Source organism: Chiloscyllium plagiosum, chromosome 11, assembly GCF_004010195.1.
Source record: "Chiloscyllium plagiosum isolate BGI_BamShark_2017 chromosome 11, ASM401019v2, whole genome shotgun sequence".
Lineage (NCBI taxonomy): Eukaryota > Metazoa > Chordata > Chondrichthyes > Orectolobiformes > Hemiscylliidae > Chiloscyllium > Chiloscyllium plagiosum.
In genome coordinates, this window is record NC_057720.1 from 54,125,719 (window position 1) to 54,150,729 (window position 25,011).

At 39.4% G+C, this 25,011-nt stretch overlaps 1 protein-coding gene across 21 annotated transcripts in view; it reads right to left on the reverse strand.

The window, feature by feature from the left end:
- lrrc7 (leucine rich repeat containing 7) overlaps nucleotides 1–25,011 on the reverse strand; it is a 607,301-nt gene that overhangs the window by 125,896 nt on the left and 456,394 nt on the right. For all 21 annotated transcript variants that reach the window (XM_043699350.1, XM_043699364.1, XM_043699344.1 and 18 more), the window contains 2 exons: nucleotides 16,892–17,007; nucleotides 5,030–5,099 (listed from right to left, as the gene is read on the reverse strand). In XM_043699350.1, the coding sequence (XP_043555285.1) occupies nucleotides 5,030–5,099; nucleotides 16,892–17,007 (186 nt within the window). The remainder of the gene's footprint in view (nucleotides 1–5,029; nucleotides 5,100–16,891; nucleotides 17,008–25,011) is intronic.

Consider the following 25,011-nt stretch of genomic DNA (forward strand, 5'->3'; position numbering starts at 1 on the left):
GACGGGTTGGACCGAAGGGTCTGTTTCTGTGATGTACATCTCTATGACACTATGGCTCATGATAATCAGATAGCTGATTCTGTGGTAATTACTGCTCATTGGTGCGAAGTTCTGTAATCGATCTTTGGGAAGAATGAGACTGAAAAATCTGATCATTGATTTGTAGTAGCTCACGTTCATTAGTCCCTGTTAACCAATTGTTTAATAAGGATGGTCATCAGATGGTATTGACATCATTGAGATATTTTAGTTAACTTTTCTGAAACCACAAAATGAAATTAGCCTAAAATTAGCCCTTAATATGCCTCTGGTAGCACAACTGAATATGTGCATGCATATAATAATTATGTATGAGTAACATTAACAGGAAATGTCTTTAATTAAAGGCAAGGGATTTTAAAAAAGAATATCCGTACCTTAATCAAATTCCCATCTTGCTAACCCCATACTGAAATTTTACAATTATCTTAGAGAAATATATGATAATTTATCATTTTACACTGTCAATACCAAAAATATTGAGTTGATCCTTCCTCTCCTACAACCACCTGGAATTGTGCTAGACTTGAGTAAAATGATACCACAAGCTCAAATGTAGACTTTTGCCGGCTATAAAGGTGTTGGGCTTGCCATTATAAGACAGTGGGGTAAATTTGAATGTCATCCATACTATTTTCATTGTGACCAGAGCACGTGAGAACTCTTCCAGTTAATTCAGATCGTGACTTTTGGAAGCACCCTGCTGAGGAATTGGCAATAGATTAAGTAAAAAGATCTTGACAATGACCTCCCATTTAGCCCATGCCTTCTCATCACCCTCCACCCCCCACCTTTTGTTATAGCAATTATCCTTCTTTCACTCCTGCATCCTCCATACCAATTCTTCCAATTTAACAATGTACAGAGAATCCAACAGAATAGGCCCTTCAAGACTGACCTATCTACAATAATACAACTTTCCAGCATTTCCACATTATAATATCCATGTACTTTTTAAAGGTTGAGAGGTTTCCTGTCTCTACACCCTCCCAGTTACTGAACAATGAGCCATTTAATAAACTGGCAAATCTCTCAGAGAAGACAATATAGTGGAATTCATGGCAATGGTACACACATTGTTCCCACCAGAGAGAAAGCTCTGGCCCAATTGTTATACTAAATGCCTAGATGGTTCATTTGGTTGTCAGATTATACCCCATGCATTTGATCGTATAATCTAGGTGACCAATGCAAGACGAATCAAGTACTGCATTGTCATGGGTGCCATCTCTCAGAAATACCTCAATCCTCTCAACTATCCAGATGATTTAAAAATCTCATGCATATTATACGAAGATAAGTACAGGCACTGCCTCAGTGTTTAAAATCACACTAACTATTCTGCCTACAATAATAATATTGTTGTTTGCAGGACATGTTCATCTGCGTGTAAAGCATTGAAAACACATCAAGAATTATTAATAGGTTCTAAAGCAGTTTGGGAGAGCCTGAAGACTTGAAATGAATATGCAGTAAACCTTGCTTTAAAACTCATTTCATTTATCGTTCAGATACCACAATGCCTTTTGTTATTTATTACAATGCAAGACATTAATAAAGTCATAAACTCTGCAGTTTAAACTGATGAAGTAGTTTAATTTGTCATTCTTAAATTAAAATTGTTATATTAATCATATTGAACCATCTGTTGTCAGATTTAAAATTAATTAAATCCCTTTGGAAGCTGGTGGTAAGCCCAATTACAGAAAAACTATTCTCTTCACAGCTAAGCAAAGGCATTAAAAATAATTAATATTAAAATAATGAATGATTGTACAGACCTGAGGAGAAAGAAAACATTCAGGTTGGACATTTTGGAGAGCAGAGGATTAAATAAATAAATATTAAATAAATATTCTTAGTTTAAGTTTTCTTTTACAGCAAGGATCAGGCTACTTCTTGAATTTAATTGAACAGCCATGGCAAACAATTCTTCAGGAGAAAATATGGGTTCTGGGTAGATAACACTGAGTGAATTGGGATAAATTGAACTTTTGTTATGTAACTAACCATAAAATTGGCATTTTCTACAGCTGTTTTTAGAAAGGTTATAAACTATACCACGAATTGGACCTCATAGTTTACTTTTCAAAATTAGAGAAAACTTGCTCAGTTTCCATTTTAGATGCACCATTTCTGAAAGCTATAAAGGAAAAAAATTGCAAAACATACCTGTTCTTCCAAATATGACACAATTTAACCACTATGTTTTTTCTATAATCTCTCCTATACATTTTGAACTGTACTTCCTGAATTCTGAAGGAACTGTTCCCCCCACAACATTTAGGTCCATTCCTCAATCACCCTTATAACAACACTACTTCCTATAATATCTTTCCTTGAAAGCAAATTGGAAATACTGGAAATACATTTCAGTTGGAACCCATTCTTCTTATCTCCTCCCTTCCAACCATCCAATAGCCAAAACACTCTTTCAAATTGAAAACAAAACAAGTTACTTCAACTTCTTTCAATTTAGCATAATTGTTGCTTGTTGTGCAGTCTCTTCTACCCTGGGAAGACCAAACACAGATCATTGATTGCTTTGAGAAACCCCTTCATTCAGTTCACAAACTACAATCTCCTGTTGCCTGGCTGAGTATTAAGAATTAGAGAATATTGGTTAATGAATATTTTTCAAGCTGGATGTAGGTTTGTAGTAGAGCTCCTCAGTGGTCAGGATTGGCTCTTCACTTTTCTTGATTTATATCAATGATTTAGATCTTGGAATGCAGGGTAAAACTTCATAGTTTGTGGATGAAAGACTCAGAGAAATTGCAAACTGAAGGACAGTGTAGAACTTCAAGATTATTAGCAAATTGTGTGAGATAGTTGGCAGATAAGGTTCAATGTGGATAAGTGTGAGGTGGTACAGTGTAGTAGAGAACACAAAGAGACAGTATAAAATAAACAGCATAACTCTAAAGGGTATGTAAGAGCAGAGAAAACTAAGTGAATATATCTATGCCATTAAAAGTGTCAGGACAAATGGAAAGTATATAATAAATAATACTGTATCCTACACTTCATTAATAGCAGTGTGGAGTACAAGGACAGGGAGATAATGCTGAATCTATACAAGATATTAGTTAGACCTCAGCCAGAGGTATTGTATACAGTTCTGGGTGTTACACTTTAGGAAGGATGAGAACGCATTTGAAAGTGTGCAGAAAAGGCTGAGGAGAATAGTTCCAGTGATGAGAAGTTTTAGTAATGAAGATAATTTGAAGTATTTGGGACTGTTTTCCTTGGAGAGAGTAAGTTAAAAGGAGATTTGATTGAAGTTATCAGAATTATGAGAAGTCTGGACAAAGCAGACAGGGAGAACCCCTTCCCATTCAGAAGAGGAGAAAGAATGAGAAGGCACACATTTAAAGTGATTGCTAAGTAAGTAAAAACATTTTTCAGATCTGGAGTGCACTGTCCCAAAATTTGGTGGAGGCAGTTTCTATTGAGGGATTCAAGAGGGCATTGGATGATTATTTAAATAGAAATTATATGCAGGGTTATGAGAAAAGGATGGGAGAAATTTAATGCTTATTTATAGAGCCAGTGGGCTGAATGAAATTCTTTTGAAGTAACTATTCTGTGATTCTGTCTTTTCAATTCTCTGCTCCTTTCTAATTTTGACCTCAGCCTCTTGAATCGTTCCAATGAAGCTTATGGGTGGTATGGTGGCTCAGTGTTTAGCAGTGCTGCCCCAGAACACCAGGGACCCAGGTTCAATTCCAACCTCAGGTGACTGTGTGAAGTTTGCACATTCTCCCTGTGTCTGTGTGGATTAATTACTCTATAAATTACATTTAATCTTGCGCGCTTTAATATGTTGCAGTTAATTACTTTGTAATTTGCAAAAAATCTCTAATGAATCACTCATTCTGAAGTATATAAATATTTACTCACTCATTAACCTTCTGCTGCATTTCACAATGGCATCCTAACTCATCTAGAACCAGTTCATAGTGACATTACACATCAAATGTTTGACCTTTCGGGATTTTCTTTCACATCACTCAGTACATACTGTCTTATCATTTCAAACTGGCATTCTTCTCCCTTTTATGAAGTTGCTACTCTCCTCTGTCTTCTCATGCAAACTGCCACTTTTTGATCGCCCAGAGTTCAGAGTACTCCTTGCCTCCCAATGCCCCTCAGCTAGTCATAGAACTCTCCATCTGCACTTCTTCTCCAATATTGCTGAAGCTGTCATTCTGTGCCCAACACGGTCCCCATTCCCACCAATAACAAATACGACTTCTAGTTTCTCCTGTCTTACTCCTTCAGTTCTGCTCCCAAATTCTACAAACAATTTCACCCTTCCACAACTCCTCTTGTTGCCATCAATTTCCACTCTCTCATTCAGTTTTCACTCATCTTTCTTTTCACCTTCATCCATTTTCACTGTTGTCAATACCAGTCTTCATTTTTACTCTTCCTTCCCCAATTATTTCTATCCTGATGTGCATTCTAACCCTCACCTTTGTAATACATTCTAGTGTTTTCCCTTCCATTGCATTTGATTCCTCTACAATCCTCCTTATATTGTCTTGCTTTCCTCTCCTGCTCATTTGCATTTCTTGCTCTTTCTGTTCCCTTGATCTTACCTTCTCACGCATGTTGTGTTTCCTTTGTTACTCCCCTTCCATTCAAACTCCACCCCTGCTGTTTATTTTTGTTCCACCTACTCTATGCTGTGTTGTTTGTTTAATGACTGACAGGTCTTACTTCTTTTCATGTGTTCTCAATGCTAATACACATTTTCACCTTTCATTGTGCCTTGTATCATTGGATTCCTCAATTAAAAATAAGCATCTAAAAGGTGGGTTGCTACTTTTACCAACTCTGGATAATAACTTGGTTTTATGACTTCTGTTAAATGAAGCAGTGGAGTCTGAGTAGGGTAATTCCTACAGCCTTATCCTAAAATATAGTTAGTTTGCTTGAGGAAACTTATTTCGTATGCATTCCAATATTGTTCTCGGTTCATTACCTGATTATCAGATAGCCATAGTGCTGCCAGCTCTTTAAGCTTAGTAAAACTGAATGGCAAATTCTTCAACCTAAAAAAACAAACATTTTATACATGAGAAGTTGTTACAGTCAATTCACATTGTTTCATCTTTTGCTTTTATTAGCTTCAAGCTTTTGATAGTTTTAAAATCATTATAGTCAAACCACTCAAAGTCTATTGGAGGAGCAAATTACTGCAGATGCTAGAATCCTGCCTGTGCAGATTTTAATCTTTAAGTCATAAATATAAACATTAATGTTATTAAATTATTTCACAAAGTATCAGAGAACTAATAGTTTCACTGTTTAAAGAAAAATTTCAAAGAAATTCAGTTTTCAGCTGATCTTCTAATGGGAAAAAGACATTTAAATCAAGTTGAGGTAATTATTTAGACAAGCACATATCACACCAATACGTTTATGTATCTTCTATCTAATTACACCCTATTTTCTTCAATATTCATGGTTAAAATGTGGCTTAAGCCACAAATATCTCTAGTACTCTCTGTTCAACTTTTAAAAAAGGCATATTTCATTGTTGTGATGAATTGCTTATCTAACTTTTTTTTCTCTTTTGCCCAAGCAACTTAAATCAATCAGTTCAAAATCTGCTTATTTTTCAGTTTTTACTTCTCTTTATTAATTCTCAGTGCTAATACACTTTTTCACTCTTGGTTTTGCACGATTAAGTTTTTCAATTAAAGATGTGTATCTGAACATGGAGAGAAACCAAAATTTGAGCGCAGATCTCTATTTGAGAATTTAACACTCTGGTATTATCACTGCTGGTTAACCTATTCTGATTAAGAATTTAAGCTGTCATCTTGTCTAACTTAATTATTAAGGTGTTTTGTTCACTTCTCACCTCATCCACTTAAGAGGCTCCCCTCTAGTGATACAACTAAGAGGCCATCTGCCTCAAAGAGAAATCCAGGTTTGCTGTCTGTCATGATTTTATAATAAAAGAAATGGACGATTATTCAGCCTTTCTGGATGACCTCGCAGATAAAGAGGAGGAGGAGAAGGTGGGTAACTATTACATAATGCTATGCAAAAGAAGATCATATATTCCATAACCCCCAAGGAGATAACAAAATAAAATTGGAATTTGTTATAGAGAGTCATACAGCACGGAAACAGACCTTTCAGTCCAACTATTCAATGCTGACCATGTTCCCAAATCAAAACAATCCCACTTGTATGGTCCATATCCCTCCTAAACTTTCCTATTCATGTACATATTCAAATGTCTTTTATAAGTTGTGACTGTATCTGTATTCATTACTTCCTCTGGCAGTTCATTCCACACATGAACCACACTCTATGTAAAAAAAGTTGCCCCTCGCGTCTTCTTTAAATCTTGTCCCTCGCACCTTAAGAATATGGCTCCTCTTTTTGAACTCCCCCCCACCCTTGAGAAAAGACGTTTGCTATTCATCTTCTCTATGCCCCTCATGATTTTATAAATCTCCATAAGATCACCCCTCAACATGCTGTGCTTCAGTGAAAAAAATCCCTGCCTCTCCTTATAACTTCCTTCCATTCCTGGCAAATATCCTGGTAAATCTTTTCTGAAACTTCTCCAGTTTAATTATATCCTTCCAATAACAGGCTGACCAGAACTGGACACAGAACTCCAGAAGAGGTCTCACCATTCATCCTGTACAACCTTAACATGACATCACAACTCCTATACTCAAAGGTCTGAGCAATGAGGGCATTGTGCTAAACGCTTTCCTAACTAGCCTATCTAGAAGTGATGCAAATTTCAAAGAATTATGTACCTGAACCCATAGGTCTCTCTGTTCTACCCAGGGCCCTACCATTAATTATATAAGTCCTGACCTGGTTTATTTTACCAACATGCACTTAACCTCCATCTGCCACCCCTTAGCTAATTTTCCCAATTCGTCAAGATCTTTTTGTAACCTTAGATAACTTTCTTCACTGTCCATTATTCCACCAATTTTGGTCAAAGTGGACTTTGTCCACCCCAGTTCAACACCATCACCTCCACGTTATGACAAATTTTGGTGTAATCATTAAACTTACTAAGAATGCCTCCTAAATTCTCATCCAAAATCATTTATATAAATGACAAACAAAAGTGGACTCAGTACCAATCCCTGCGGAACACTACTGGACACAGGCCTCCAGTCCAAAAAAAAACCTTCCACCACAACCCTCTGTCTCCTACTGTGAAGCCAATGTTGTATCCAATTGTCATTTGTTTTAATGGTAACGACTATCACTATGTTTTAATATTAAAATTGATGGTGTCTATGTATGATTTATGAAAATATTTTTAAAATTACATCTCTTCTTCATTTTCTTTAACCTACATATTGCTCTCCATTAACAACAGAATTCATTTTACAGCAATGCCAGAGGACAACACACCTACAGTTTCACAGTTTTGTCTCAAGGCTGTCATTGAGTGGTGAGTGGCTCTTCTCCACAAGGTGGAAAGAGACAACCTGATGCTTAAGAGGCAGAAAGCTTGGTTGGAGGTGGCAGAATTGTGCTCTTAGCTACAGCATCAGAACAGGTGAATGACCTTCTTTGTTCTCCAAGGGAGAGTGATGAAGCCACGTGGCAAGATAAGTGTATACCTTGGGAGGCTATGCTGGACAAGGGAAACATGAGTTGGGTCATCACACCAAAAACATCCTAAATCACGTCTAGAGTAGTAACTGAGAATTAATTTCCTCTTGCTGGGTAATATGGAACATGGGGACACAATGTCAAGATAAGGGCTAATCATTTAGAACCGAACCAAGGAGCAACATATTCATTCAATGGGTTTTGCATTTTTACTACAATGGTTTGTGGATGCTCCATCACAGAATACATATAAAGCTAGAACTTTTGGGGTTTTAGGGAATCAAGAGAAATGAAGGGCAAGCAGGAAAGTGGAGCTGAAACTGAAGATTTGTCACAATTGTATTGAACAGAGGTGCAGGTGTAACAGGTTGTATGGTCTACTCCAGTTCCTTTTTCTTACGCAACAGGAATCACCATAGTACTAATAGCAGTGTCAGTACTCAGCAAGACTGTTGAAGACAAAGGCCTACTGAGTGAGAGGGACATCCAGAAGGCGACCATAACATGGTGTAGGAGGGGAAGAGATGTTAATTATTTGACACTCAGGAGGGTGGCTGAGTATTGTCTTATATTCAGATTAACAATCTCATTCACAGTCAATGACTTCAGCAAGACATTGCCAATGTGAGTGTTGGACAACAAGGTTCCATTTCATCTACAGTGAGCAGAGAGATCTGAGTGAACCTTGTGTTGGTGGATGAATGGCATCATCCACCATGATGCCATGGTTATCTGCATCTGATGGCTCCTCTCAAGGCACAGCTGATGGTGATTGCAACTCCTCTGCCCTTCTGTAAGTTACACTAGAGCCTCTGAAGGCCATGGTGACAGAGGATGCTCTTTTCATAGTGCAGGAATCTCCCTCAATGCCTCTCACAACCTCAGGTGAGAAGGGGATCCCTATCAATGTCATCCAGTTCAAATGAGCATTAGAGTCAGCAGTATGCTTGACAGAGATCGATGGAGTACTGTGGCTCAGAACTTCAGGTGGGTGGGGAAAAGGATTGAAGAAGAGGAGCAAACCTTTTAAGCACAGAAGGGTCGTCATGATATGGATCTATATCTTGTGTGGTGTTGTTCAACTATCATAAGAACAGTATTGGTCCCTACCAGATATTTGCATTATACTTACATATGTGTGTGGGAGACAGGAAGAGGGAGAAAGAGAGCAAATGTGAGTGAGAGTTGGGTAGGATAGGGGGAGGTGTTCTCTGGAATCTTCTTGAGCCATAGATGTCTATGACACAAATGTTGAAGTGGATGACACTCCAGAAAGTGTACTCCTCAGGCTCTTCTATGGTGCTGACCAAGAGTCTCAATGTGACTTCCCAGAGATACTTCACAAAGCCTGTGACAAGATACTGAAAACACCTCAGGGCCAAAGTGCCTTTGTCACCAGTGCACCAAGATGTTGTTGCTCTTCCACATAAGCTGTGGTTCCTTTAGATCCTAGAGCACAGGAATGGCCCTTTGGCCCACAATGCTAAACATGACGCCAAATGAAACTAATCCCTTCTGCCTGCCTTTGGTCCATGTCTTTCCATTCCTTGCATATTCATATGCTTATCTAAATGCCCGTTAAATACCCTTAATGTATCATAACCACCACTCCCGGCAGTGCATTCCAAACTTCTACCACTGTAAAAAACTTGCTCCTCACCTCTCCTTTGAACTTTTCTCCTCTCACCTTAATTGCATCCTCCCTTGTATTAGACATTCCAACTGTGGGAAAATGATTCTGACCGTCAACCCTAACTATGCATCAACCCTATCTCAACATTATGGACTTCTAGCTAATTTTCCCTCAGCCTCTGCCACTCAAGAGAAAACAATCTGAAATTTTTTAGCCTCTAGTTATAGCTCATATCCTCTAACCCAGGCAGCATCTTGGTAAACCTCTTTTGCGTTCTCTCTAAAGCCTCCATATCCTTCTGTAATGTGGTGATCAGAATTGATTGCAATACTCTAAGTGTGGCCTAACTAAAGTCTTATTAAGCTGCAACATGACATCTGACTTTTGTGTACAATTCTTCAACCAATAAAGGCAAGCATGTCATATGCCTTCTTTACCATCCTACCGATTTGTGTGGCCACTTTCAGGGACCTATGGACTTGAACCCCAAGATCCTTCTGTACATCAATGCTGTTCAGTGTCCTGCCATTAACTGTTTACTTTTCCTTAATATTTGATCTCTCAAAGTGCAGCACCTCACACATACATGGATCAAACTCCATCTGCCAATTCTCGGCCCATATCTGCAACTAATCTCTATCCAGCTGTATCATTTGACAACCTTCTAAGTTATCCATAACACCACTGATCTTTGTATTGTCTGCAAATATACTAACACACCTCTCTATATTTTCATCTAAGCATTTATGTATATCACTAACAGTAGAGGTCCCAGTATGGATCCTTGCTGAACACCACTAGTCATAGACCTCCAACCTGACAAACACCCTTCCACCACTACACACTGTCTTCTATGGCAAGCTAATTCTGAATCCACACAACCAAGTCACCGTGGATCCCATGCATCTTTATCTTCTGGATGAGCCTAACATTAGGGACCTCATCAAAAGCCTAACCAAAGTCTACATAAACAACATTACCCTCATCAATCTCCTTCATCCCCCTCTTGGAAAATTCAGTCAAGTTAGTAAGACATGAACTGCCCTTCACAAAGCCATATTGACTGTCTCTAATCATGTCATGATTTTCTAAATGTACATAAATCCTATCCCTAAGAATTCTCTCCAATAGCTTCCCAACCACCAATGTGAGACTCACCAGTCTATAGTTTTCTGTATTATCGCTATTTTCCTTCTTGAACAGAGGAACAACATTAGCCATTCGCTAGTCTTCCAGATCTTCTCTAGTAGCTAGCAAGGATATAAAGATTGCGGTCAAGGCCCCGGCAATCTTATCTCTTGCCTCCCTCAGTAACCTGGGCTAGATACCATCGGGCCCTGGGGACTTATCTACTTTAATGCTGTTCAAGAGATCCAACTTCTTTCTTGATCTCAAAATGTGTTAGCATCCTCCATGCAAATCTCACTATCTTCCATATCCTTCTCCTAGGTGAATACCAACCCAAGTACTCATTTAGGATCTCACCCACATCCTTTGCTTCCAAGGTCAAGATTCCTCCTTTATCCTTAAGTGGCCCTACCTTCTCCTTAATCCTCTTGTTTTTAATGTATCTATTGAATGCCTTGGAATTCTCTTGAACCCTACTTGCTAAGGTCATTTCATGGCCCTTTCTTACTCTCCTAATTCCCTGCTTTCCTTATATTCTTCACAGGCACTGGCTGATTTCAGCTTCCTAAACCTTACATATGATTCTTTTTTCCTTTTGACTAAATTCACAACTTCCCTCATTATCCAAGGGTTCCTTACCTTGCCATCCTTGTCATTCCTCCTTTGCTGGAACATTCCGGTCTTGAACTCTTGTCAGGTCTTTAAACAATTCCCACATATCAAATGTGGAATTGCCTGATAACAGCTCCTCCCAATTAACACTCCCTAGCTCCTAATGCTGATGTAATTTGCCTTCTCCCAATTATGTAACTTCCCGCAAGTTCCTGACCTATCCTTGTTCATAGCTATCTTAACACTTACGGAGTTATGATCATTGTTTCCAAAATGCTTTCTCACTGAAAGGTCAGTCTCCTGATCAGGCTCATTAGCCAATACAATTTCCATTATGGGCCCTCGTCTGGTTGGACTATCCACATACTGTTTTAGGAAACCCTCTTGGATGCACCTAACAAATTCTGCACAGTCTAGGCCTCTTGCTGTAAAGGAGTCCCAGTCAATATTGGAGAAGTTAAAGTCACCAACTATGACAATGCTGTTCTTGATGCATCTTTCCATACCTGATCCTTAATCCCTTGGTGGCTGTTGGGGACCTATAGTATAATTCTATCAGTGTGATTGCACTGGTCTTATTTTTGAGCTCTCTCCATTTTGCCTCAGTGGATGAGCCCTCCAATATGTCTTCTCTAAGTGCAGATGTAATATTCTCCCTGATTAGGAATGCAACTCCTCCACCTCTTTTACCTGCCTCTCTATCTCATCTAAAAAAAACAAAACCCTAGAATGTTGAGCAGCCTTTCTCTCGGTCAAATCTCTCTAATGGCCACAACACCATAGTCCCATTTGCTGATCCAGGCAATAAGCTCATCTACCTTATCTATAATACGTCTTGCATTAAAATAAACACACTTCAGCCGATTAGTACCATTGTGTTCATTTACCTATCTCTCTCCGTCCTTTCTTTCTGATTTAATGATCCTAACATCTGCTTTCCTGCAATCCCTCTGCTTGCTGATCTGCTGCTCTGGTTCCCAGTTCAGCAAGTTGCAAATGCATCATGTCTTCCTCCCCTGTCTTCCCAAGCCACAAAACAACAAGACTGTACAGAATACAACAACCAGAGTGATTCAAGCTGATACAGTCCCTACACCAGTCCAGACTCAGTAACTTGATTTCATTAGACTCATGGTCCTCTCAGTATTGATTCCTGTGAAACCATGTTTGGCAATTTATTCCTCCTCCACAGGGATTTGTGGATTTCTGATGGGTGTCATAAGCCATTTGGAGATAGTGAGGACTGCAGATGCTGGAGAATTCAGAGTTAATAAAGGGTGGAGCTGGAAGAAGCACAGCAGGTCAGGCAGCATCTGAGGGGCAAGAGAATCAAAGTTTTGGGCATAACCCTTCATCAGGACTCAATTAACAGAAGTACCAAGCTGACCTATAGGTGCTTTAATTGCAATACAATCATTCTGCATTTTCCCCAAAACTGATTCAGATTGGCTGTCCTCATCTGCTATAAACGTAACAGTAATTTCCTGTAAAAAAAAACATACTATCATGACTTTTATGCAGTTATGGCAAAAATTGGGACATTTGACAAAGCTCCCCAGCAGACAAAGAGCAGTATTCTGAAATTCAGGGGTAATGGGCCATAGTCACCTTGATATCAATTGGCATTGGTTGCCCTTTGATACAGTTTGATGCTGTTTCCTCACCAATTATCTTATATAATTAAGTGGATGAGAAGGGTAAGAGTTAAAAGGAACTTAAGGGGCAACTTTTTCACACAGAGGATGGTGCATATATGGAATGAGCTGCCAGAGGAAGTTATGGAGGCTAGTATAATTAGAACATTTAAAAGGCATCTGGATGGGTATATGAATAGGAAGGGTTTAGAGGGATATGGGCCAAGTGCTGATAAATGGGACTAGATTAATTTAGGATATTTGGTCAGCATGGATGAATTGGACCGAATGATGTGTTTCCGTGCTGCACATCTCTTTGACTCTGATTGCTGTCCTTGTGCTCCAACTACTTGAGAGAGAAAGAGGCATAGTGAGTATAATCTGACAGCAGGGATGGTGGCACCTCCTTAGCCTTCATTGATCTTTAGCCCTTTCAGCATTCTCAAATCTGATCCCAGATGTAACGTTGCTGTCTTAGGACAGCTGGACTCCTCTTCTGCCTCCTTCTCCTCATAGGAGGAGTAGCCTTCTAGATGATACCTATTTGGTTCAATATGCATTTTTATGCTGCTGCCAAATCTCTTCATAGCCTCCTTTGACAGAGACTTCTGTAAGTTTAGAACCTTTCAACATTAACAAAGTGTGTGCCAAAGGACTACATAAGTAATGTAAATTACAACTAGAAAGGTGTACTACAGAATGCTGCAACCTAAGCAGTAGGCTTTGACCTCTATGCTTTGCCAAGTTGTTGCAGGCCTTTGCTCACCCGAAAGTAGAGTGATTTGCACTTCCCCCATTCCAAAAGTACACTAATTACAGAACTGTAGAGATTGCCTACAACTTCATTCAATTATAAAATTATTTACTGAACTTTTAATTTTTAACTGGGAGTGAGCAGGCTTCCAGCTTTTGGGTCTATTCATCCACAATAATTTCAAAGCTATGCACCGGGATGATGAAAATACCTCTCCAAGAAATCATGATTTAGAGATGCCGCTGTTGGACTGGAGTGTACATAGTTAAAAATCACACAACACCAGGTTATTGTCCAACAGGTTTAATTGGAAGTACTTGCCTTCAGGGTGCTGCTCCTTCATCAGGCCACAACCACCCGATGAAGGGGCAGCATGTGGGGTTTGATTCTTAAAAAAAAAAATCATCTTCAACTTGGTAAGTCAAAGCAAATTGAGGAGCCTAATGGTTCTGACTAGCAGTATACCTAAAAAGATGGCAAAGGTCACAGGGTTTCGATGTAACTGAATAATATACACACACTGTCCCCAAGGAATTTATCACTTTTAAAATTTGTCCTACTCATGAGAAATTTCACAGTACACAGATGACATTAAATTTGGAAGTATTGTGAATTGTGAGGGGAATATTGATTGATGACATAGACGAAGTGGTGGAGTGGGTGGACTCATGGCAAATTGACGGGAGATTTGACAAAGGTTTACAAAATTATGAGAGGTCTGGAAAGAGTAGATAGGAGAAACTGCTTGCCTTGGCAGAAGGGTTAACAACCAGAGAACTTCAATTTAAGCTGAATGACCAGAGACCTAAAGCACATGAGGAAAAATTGTTTATTGAGTGAGTGATTAGAATCTGAATTGCGTGAGATGAAATTGTGGAGGAGGCAGATTCAACTGTGGTTTTCAAAGGGAAAATCTGAAGAAAGAAAAGTTTCAGGGCTATGGATTTGACTGATAGGCTCTTGCTGAGTTTTGGCATGGACATTATAGGCCGAATAGGTTCCTTCTGTGCTGTAAGCATTCTATGAATCTATAATTCTGTGTATATTGAACATGGATTAAGTTTTAACAATGAAAAAGAAATAACACACAAAGGTTTCTGAGATCTCTGGAAATACTGCAATCACCCATTTCTTTTCTATGCCTCCAAATTTTTCATTTGCATAAATCTCCCGCATTGAATGTGGCAGTCATTAATTAACCTTAGTGTATTAATGTCCCCAAATCTTAAAAACGCAGGAACATATTCTCAACCCTCTAATTAACACGAAGGGTAACTCAGAGGATATCTTCCATTTTTATGTTTTGACTGGCATGAGAGTTTGGAGTTTAATTTGTGCTTGTTTTTGAGTTACATTGCAGCTTACATTTACTTGTAAGTTAAAAGCAAATTACTGCAGATGCTGGAATCTGAAACCAAAAGAGAAAATGCTGGAAAATCTCAGCAGGTCTGGCAGCATCTGTAAGGAGAGAAAATAACTGATGTTTTGAGTCTAACTGACCCTTTGTCAAAGCTTTGACAAAGGGTCAGTTAGACTTGGAACATCAGCTCTTTTCTCTCCTTACAGATGCTGCCAAACCTGCTGAGATTTTCCAGCATTTTCTCTTTTGGTACTTGTAAGTTAACCCTAGCTCAAGTTTAAGAAATTACAGAAGATGTTAATTGAAGATGTCACCTACACATTTCTTTTAACAATTAAAACTGTCCCAACTCAAAAGACAATCTTCAGTGTTTAGGTGAATTTACCACCTTTATAGTGTAAGCAGATGCAAATCAATACAATACACCAGCTTTCACTGTGCCATACGTCTGTGGAGTTTCCTTGTGCTTCACATTCATTGAAGTATCAATGACTACCCACTACCAATTCTTATTCATTTACATTCACCAAATATTGGTAATGTTTAATATGAAAAACTCACCCTTTGATATATCATGCATTGGGACAAAGGGTTGTTGATAGAATTCCACTTAAATATTGCATTGAAACACCATTGTGCCATTTATAGGAGAAAACTGCTTTTAGGCTGTGTCTAACCAACACTTCTAATACATAAAATAGAGCAAAAAGCAATAACTGAGACATATTCAAGATTGAGGATTTTCCAAATTAATAACATCTGTTTTGTGGGCAAGTAGCTGGATTTCTACTCACATTAACTCCTGCCCAATTTTCTGTCTGGACATCTTTGGTAGACTGTGAATGTCTCTGATGTAAAATGGGTTAGTGTAATTAAGTGAGGCAGTTGTGATATGATAACATGATGCATCCAATTTTGTGTCATTATCCCATGCTGTACAATCACATTTAAAAAAAACAATGTTGGTAAGGGCAAGAAACAAATATTAATGTCTTGACAGATACTTTAGAAGGATCCACTGAAATCTTATTTCATAAATAACTTTGATGTTGCAATCTGTGTCAGTTTCTTGTGCTCATGCTTTTACTCTGGGAGATAACACTTGTAATTTTGATGTCAAGCTGATTAAATACTTTAATACCATGATGAATAGGTGGTTCTAAGTGGCTGGTTCCTCCTGCCTTCCTGATATGGTAAAGCTATTAAACATCATGAGTGGGTATACACCAAACACTAGAATTAGCTTTGACTGCTCTGGCAATTTCATTCTTCTTTTTTCTTTCTGATTGTAAGGCTGGATTTAAACTGCATCTTCGATTCTAAATATTAGTGCCGTAGTGTATGACACAGGATCAGTTAGCTCGGTTGGCTGGTTTGTGATGCAGAGTGACACCAACTGCATGGGTTTGATTCCCACATCAGCTGAGGTTACCATGAAGGACTCTCCTCCTCAAACTTGGCCTCTCTGGAAACATGTTGACCTTCAGGTTAAAACCACTACCCGTCATCTCTCTCTAATGGGAGAGTAGCCCTATGACCTGGTTTTGACGATGAATACTTTATCTTTAATGTTAGACACTATCCAATTAGTTAACCTTTCATTATTACTCACGTCTTTTTCCACATCATACACTCATCATCTGCAACTGAGAGAGCAGTTTCTGTCAGTGCTTTGGAATGCTGCTTCAACACTAATAGCTATTTAGGTGATTAATGTTAACTTGGTAACTTGAATGACTTGACTTTTTCCACAACCCTGAAACAGCCAACTGAAATAAGAAATGCATAGTTTAAGGAACTGAGAACAAGAATGTGTATTCTATAGACAGGGACACATACTGAGCCACCGTGTCCTCTATTAACTTTATTTTATAATATATTTTCAACAGCTAGTACTGCAAGTTCACAAACTGGCTTCATGCAAGTAGTTATACAGCTTTTGTCAAGACAGTGATTATATTAAAATAGTGATATGAAATGTATGAGTGACAGGATACGAACTTTCTTTTAATGTTCATATGACAAAGTCAGAGGAAGCTGCTATAAAATCATATACATTTCTGATGATTTTCCATGTATTTTAACTGAATTTCTATAAAGTCAAGATTTTGCATTACCTGTTATCACTTAAATTTAATACTTTCAGTTTCTGCATCTGTCCAATTTCTTCAGGCAACCGTTCCAGTTTGTTTGATCGTAAAGACATGACAGTTACATTTTTACAACTTCCGATCTGTATTAAAAAGATATCAGCAAGAGATCACATTATAATACTTTCATCAATTGCTTTCTGAGTTCTGTTTCCATACATACTATAGAGGGTACAAAAATATTTCAGTATTAGCTGTAGATTAGGAAGTGGGAGAGAGGTATGTAGTATAATTACAAGCAAAGTGATAGAACTGCAGGCTGACAAGCATTCAGAGCCAGATGGACTTCATCCTGGGGTGTCAAGATAGGTAGGAAAGTATGTTATGAAGACAACACAGGAGGTTGTAGGTGAATATTTATGGGTTGAGTGAGTGGGTGAAAATCTGGCAGTTGAAGTTTAATGTGTTAAAACGTGGAAGTTGTTCACTTTGCCAGGAAGAATGAAAAAAAGAGGGCATTATTTAAATGGTAAATGGTTGCAAAATTCATAAGTGCAGAGGTCTTTGGGTGTTCCAATGGATGAATCACAAAATGCTTGTATGCAAGTAAGTGGTATACCTGCATACAAGCATTTTGTGACTCATCCACTGGAAAACCCAAAGACCTCTGCACTTTTGAATTTCGTAATCATTCACCAATTAAATAATGCTCTGTTTTTTCATTCTTCCTGGCAAAGTGAACAACTTTCATGTTTTTACACATTAAACTTCAACTGCCAGATTTTCACCCACTCACTCAACCCATATATATTCACCTGTAACATCCTGTGTTGTCTTCATAACATACTTTCCATTGGGAGAAAAGTTGCAGATAGAGTCACACAGATGGGTTAACTACAGGAAAGGTAAGAGAGGTAGGCAGGTAGTGTAGGAGTCTTCTGTGGCTATCCCCATTTCAAACAAGCACGCTGTTTTGGAAAATGTAGGGGGTGATGGATTCTCGGGGGAATGTAGCATGAACAGCCAAGTTTCACGTATCGAGATTGGCTCTAATGCAATGAGGGGTATATCAGGTTCTAAGAGATCAATTGTGTTAGGTTACTCTCCAATCCGAGGCACAGATGGACGTTTCTGTGGTCAGCAGTGAAAAATCAGAATAATATGTTGTGTCCCTGGTGCCAGAATCAAGGATGTCTCAGAGAGGGTGCAGAATGTTCTCAAGGGGAAGAGGGCCCAGCAGGAGGTCATTGTCCACATTGGAATCAATGACATAGGAAGGTAAAAGAATGAGATTTGAAGGGGCAGGAATTTAAAAAGGAGGTCCTCGAGAGTAGTAATATCTGGATTACTCCTGGTGCTACAAGCTAGTGAGGGTAGGAATAGAAGGATAGAGCAGATGAATGTATGGCTGAGGAGCTGATGTATGAGAGAAGGGCTCACATTTTGGGATCATTGGAATCTCTTCTGGGGTAGAAGTGGCCTGTACAATAAGGACGGATTGCACTGGAATTGGAAGGGGGCTAATATGTTGGCAAGGAGATTTGCGACAGCTGCTTGGGAGAATTTAAACTATTAATGTGGGGGGAGGTGGTGGGACCCAGGGAGATAGTGAGGAGAGAGATCAATCTGAGACTGGTACAGTTGAAAAAAGAAGTGAGTCAAACAGTCAGGGCAGGCAGGGACAAAGCAGAGAATGAGGTAAGACTGACAAATTAAACTGCATTTATTTCAATGCAAGAGGCCTAACAGGGAAGGCAGATGAACTCAGGGCATGGTTAGGAACATGGGACTGGAATATCATAACAATTACAGAAATGTGGCTCAGGGATGGACAGGACTGGCAGCTTAATGTTCCAGGATACAAATGCTAATGCTACCAGAAGGACAGAAAGGGAAGCAAGAGAGGAAGGGGCAGGTGTTTTTGATAAGGGATAGCATTACAGCTGTACTGAGGGGGGATATGCCCGGAAATACATCCAGGGAAGTTATTTGGGTTGAACTGAGAAATAAGAAAGGAATGATCACATTATTGGGATTTTATTATAGACCCCCTAATAGTCAGCGGGAAATTGAGAAACAAATTTGAAAGGGGATCTCAGTCATTTGTAAGAATAATAGGGTGGTTATGGTTGGGGATTTGAAATTCCCAAAAATAGACTGGGACTGCCATAGTGTTAAGGGTTTAGTTGGAGAGGAATTTGTTAAGTGTGTGCAAGAAAATTTTATGATTCAGTATGTGGATGTACCTACTAGAGAAGGTGCAAAACTTGACCTACTTTTGGGTAATAAGGCAGGATAGGTGACTGAGGTGTCGGGGGGAGCACTTTGGGGCCAGCGACCATAATTCTATTAGTTTTTAAATAGTGATGGAAAAGGATAGACCAGATGTAAAACTTGCAGTTCTAAATTGGAGGAAGGCCAATTTTGACGGTATTAGGCAAGAACTTTCAAAAGCTGATTGGAGACAGAAGATCGCAGGTAAAGGAACGGCTAGAAAGTGGAAAGCCTTCAGAAATGAGATAACGAGAATCCAGTCACAGCATATACCTGTTAGGGTGAAAGGAAAGGCTGGTAGGTGAAGGGAATGCTGGATGACTAAAGAAATTGAGGGTTTGGTTAAGAAAAAGAAGGAAGCATATGTCAGGTGTAGTCAGATCGAGTGAATCCTTAGAAGAGTTATAAAGGCAGTAGGAGTATACTTAAGAGGGCAATCAGGAGGGTAAAAAGGGGACAAGAGATAGCTTTGGCAAGTAGAATTAAGGAGAATCCTAAGGGTTTTTACGAATACATTAAGGACAAAAGAGTAACGGAGAAAATACGGCCCGTCAAAGATCAGCAAGGCGGCCTTTGTGTGGAGCCACAGGAGAAGGGGGGAGAGATTAAACAAGCATTTTGCATCAGTGTTTACAGTGGAAAAGGACATGGAAGATATAGAATGTGGTGAAATAGATGGTGATATCCTGAACAATGTCCATATTAGAAAGGAGGAAGTGCTGGATGTCTTAAAATGCACAAAAGTGGATAAATCCCCAGAACCTGATCAGGTGTACCCTAGAACTCTGTGGGAAGCTAGGGAAGTGATTGCTGGGCCCCTTGTTGAGATATCTGTATCATGGATAGTCACAGGTGAGGTGAGTTGGCTAACGTGATGCCATTTTTTCAGAAAGGTGGTAAGGACAAGCCAGGGTACTATAGACCAGTGAGCCTGACGTTGGTGGTGGGCAAATTGTTGGAGGGAATCCTGAGGGACAAGATGTACATGTATTTGGAAAGGCAAGGATTGAGTGAGCTTTGAGAAGATTTATAGCTCAGGTTGAGGTTTTGGATGTAGGTTTGCTCGCTGAGCTTGAAGGTTCATTTCCAGATGTTTCATCACCCTACTAGGTAACATCTTCAGTGGGTTTCTTTGGATTGGTGATGTCATTTTCTGTGGTGATATTATTTCTTGTGGTGAAGTCACTTCCTGTTCCTTTTCTCAGGGGGTGGTAGATGGGGTCTATCTATCAACAAGCACATTGCGTTAGACCATGGGAGACTGATTAGCAAGGTTAGATCTCGTGGAATACAGGGAGAACTAGCCCTTTGGATACAGAACAGGCTCAAAGGTTGAAGACAGAGGGTGGTGGTGGAGGGTTGTTTTTCAGACTGGAGGCCTGTGACCAGTGGAGTGTCACAAGGATCGGTGCTGGGTGCACTACTTTTCATCATTTACATAAATGATTTGGACGTGAGCACAGGAGATATAGTTAGTACGTTTGCAGATTATACTAAAATTGGAGGTGTAGTGGATAATGAAGAAGATTACCTCAGATTACAATGGGATCTTGATCAGATGAGCCAATGGGCTGCGGAGTGGCAGATAGAGTTTAATTTAGATAAATGCGAGGTGCTGCATTTTGGCAAAGCAAATCAGAGCAGGACTTAATGGTAAGGTCCTAGGGAGTGTTGCTGAACAAAGAGACCTTGAAGTGCAGGTCCATAGCACCTTGAAAGTAAGTCACAGGTAGATAGGATAGTGAAGAAGGTATTTGGTATGCTTTCCTTTATTGGTCAGAGTATTGAGTACAGGAGTTGGGAGGTCAGTATAGGACATTGGTTAGGCCACTTTTGGAATATTGCATGCAATTCTGGTCTCCTTCCTATCGGAAAGATGTTGTGAAAGGGTTCAGAAAAGATTTACAAGGATGTTGCCAGGGTTGGAGGATTTGAGCTATAGGGGGAGGCTGAACAGGCTGGGGCTGTTTTCCCTGGAGCGTCAAAGGCTGAGGAGTGACCTTATAGATGTGTATAAAATCATGAGAGCATGGATAGAATAAATAAACAAGGTCTTTTCCCTGGGGTGGCTGAGTCCAGAATTAGAGGGCATAGGGTTAGGGTGAGAGGGGAAAGATATAAAAGAGACCTAAGAGGCATCTGAATGGGTATATGAATAGGAAGGATTTGGAGGGATATGAGCTAGGTGCTGGCAGGTGGGACTAGATTTGGGTTTGGATATTTGGTCAGCATGGAGGAGTTGGACCAAAGTCTTTGTTTCTGTGCTATACAGCTCTAAGTCTCTGTGACTCTAAGACAACCAGTGATGCTATCTTTTATTGCAAGCAGAATTGAACATAAAAGTAAAATGCTCTGATTTAGTTACACAATGCATTAGTGAGAACATGTTTCAAGTTTTTTTCCTCTTAGACAGTTATGCTGCTTTGGAAATCTCTGCCCAGAAGATGGTGGAGTTAAGGACATTGAATATTTTTAAGGCAAAGGTAGATAGATTCTTATTAGTTTGCAGAATCATAAGTTCTCAGAGGTAGATGCAAATGTGAAATTTGGAACAGAAACAGATCAGCTGTGATCTTATTGAATCATGAAGTAATCTTGAGGGCTGAATGGTCTACATTGGCTCCTATTTTGTATTGTTACAACACGGAGGCGAACCTTATCTGTTAATTAAACCAAACACCCAGAAAAGGTCACCTCGCCTCTTAATCTGTTAAAATATGAGTGACAGAGAACTCCTAAATTCCACTAGTTAAAGAAAATAACATAAATTTATTTTCTAAATCTAAAAGTGAACATTAAACAAAAAGGTATTCCCAAATCTAAGCCCCCCTTCTCTTAACTGCCTGCTATCTGACTCTGGCTCGAAACAATATGCTGTTCCAATAAGTCACTTATTAACATTACATTAACTTAGTCTCAAAACCATACAGTTTTGTGGTCTGCTATCTTCAACTTTCCTGCTGCTGATATCCCTGGGTCGCCTTCTTTCTTTTTACTGCAAGTACATTTCACATAAAAAGGTACCTTAGATAGAGAGTGTTTTCTAATTTCTTTGAGAGCAACATGTTAGATGGGCAAATTCGATCTCCAGCAGTTTTTCTCTCTGTATGGCAGTTGCTCTCTTTTTTTTTGCTCAGCTCAGAACCTTTTCTCCCTTTCTTTCTCCTCTAACATGGCTCTTCTTTTCCTTTTTTTATCTTCTAACTCCATTCGCATCAATTGCAACTTAAGTTTCTCTAACTCTACTTCACTACTGGTGGGCGGCACGGTGGCACAGTGGTTAGCACTGCTGCCTCACAGCGCCAGAGACCCGGGTTCAATTCCCGACTCAGGCGACTGACTGTGTGGAGTTTGCACATTCTCCCCGTGTCTGTGTGGGTTTCCTCCGGGTGCTCCGGTTTCCTCCCACAGTCCAAAGATGTGCAGGTCAGGTGAATTGGCCATGCTAAATTGCCTGTAGTGTTAGGTAAAAAGGGGTACATGTAGGGGTATGGGTGGGTTGCGCTTCGGCGGGTCGGTGTGGACTTGTTGGGCTGAAGGGCCTGTTTCCACACTGTAAGTAATCTAATCTAATCTAATTACTTGTCTGTTTCTCTGATACACGTCAGAACTTGATCAACTCCATTACAATTTCAGCTTTCCTTTTGCTCCTGGTTCGACCCAATTCTAACCCATTTGCTAATTCTAAAAGTATCTCCTTCCCCTGTCTTTCTAAACTTTCTTGTAAAATTTGGGAAGCGTCTTCAAACCCCAATTTGTTATGTTCACACATAAAGTATAACAGCAATTGGAATATTATTTTTTTCCTAAATGATCACTTTACTATTTTAAAATCACAATTATAATCACAACTTGATGGTAATCATTCATATAGATATCTCCATAATTATAATTATCCAGATAAAATTGCTTTTCATTAATCAGCATCAGATTTAAATTTATGAAAGTCAGAGATTCATGCATTTATTTATTGACATTTACAAACTCAAGCTTGACATAAAATCTTCATTGTTAACATCATGTTGTACCTGTACTAATAATGTAACTCAGGTCCAATTACTCACCACAGAATTCTTAGACTCTGACCTGATCTTACAGCCACAGTATTTCTTTGCCTGATCCATTTCACTTTCTGGTTAATGGTAATATCCAGGATGTTGAAAGCGGTGTATTCAGTGATGGTGATGCCATTAAATATCAAGTAGTGATATTGCATTCTTTCTTGCTGAATTGGAGATGCCTGTGTTGGACTGGGGTGTACAAAGTTAAAAATCACACAACACTATAACCTGGTGTTATGTGATTTTTAACTTTCTTGCTGAAGATACTCTTAGCAAAACACTTGTGCGGCTTGAATATTATTCGCCACTTACCAGCCCAATGTTGTTCAGATCTGAATGTTGTTCAGATCTTAATGCATTTGGACATGAATAGCTTCAAAATTTGAGATGTCACAAAAAGTGCTGAACATTGTACAGTCGGTGAACATTCCCACTTCGATCTTATGATGAATAAAGCAGCTAAAGATGGTTGGATTTAGGACTCTAAAGAAATCCTAGAGAGATATTCAATGACTGAGCTGATGGACATCCAACAAGCAAAAACATCTTCCTATGTACTAGATATGACTCCAACTAGCAGAGAGTTTTCCCAGATTCTCACTGATTTGTTTAGCTAGAGAAATTTGTTGCCACGCACAGTTAAGTGCTACCTTGATGTCTAGGGCAGCCACTCTCACTTGCCTTCTTAGTGCAACAGTTTTATCCATGTTTGGATCAAGGCTGTTATGAAAACAGGAGCAGAGTGGGTTTTGCAGAATGGAAAGTAAGTGAAAATGAGCAGGCTACTTTCGATCAAATGTCATTTGAGATCTGATTACACTGTTGATGATGCCTTCTACCACTTAGCTTATGATTGAGAGTAGACTGATGGGGCAAAGGTTGGTTGTATTGGATTGATCCTGCATTTTGTGTATAGTATATAGTCAAATTTAGACATTGCTGGACAAGTGTCAGTTTGGAAGAGTACTGGAACAGTTAGCTAGGGGCATTGCAGGTTCTGGGACACATTAATGTGAGAACATTGTTTGGTGTCATCACCTTTGTAGTATCCAATACCTTGAGCTTTTTCTTGATATCACATTGATGAGGCTGCAATTTCATGCCTGGGAGTTCAGGATGAGGCTGAAATGAGCTGTTCATAGAGTCATAGAGATATCAGCACAGAAACAGATCCTTCAGCTTAACTCATCCATGTCGAGCAGATATCCTACATAAATCTAATCCCATTTGCCCAAATCCCTCTGAACCCTTTCCATTCACATACCCATCCAGATGCCTTATAAATATTGTAATTGTACCAGTTCCTCCACCACTTCCTCTAGCAACTCATTACACACATGCACCACTGTCTGGTGAAAAGGTTGTCCCTTAGTTCCTTTTTAAATGCCTCCCGTCTCACCTTAAACGTATACTCTCTAGTTTTGGACTTCCCACCCTGGGGAAAAGACCTTGCCAATTTATCCTATCATGCCCTCATGATTTTATAAAACAGAAAAAAGTAAAGAGCCATGATTAATCTGCACAATTCAATTCAAAAGGCTCAATGAACCAGTTCTTTCCACACAGCTCTGGAAGAATTCTACTGTCTGACATCTGACACTACAAACCGACCGACTCCCACAGCTACCTGGACTACACCTCCTCCCACCCTGCCCACTGTAAAAACGCCATCCCATTCTCCCAATTCCTTCGACTCCGCCGCATCTGCTCCCAGGAGGACTAATTCCAAAACCGTACAACCCAGATGGCCTCCTTCTACAAGGACCGCAATTTCCCCCCCGACGTGGTCGACGATGTCCTCCACCGCATCTC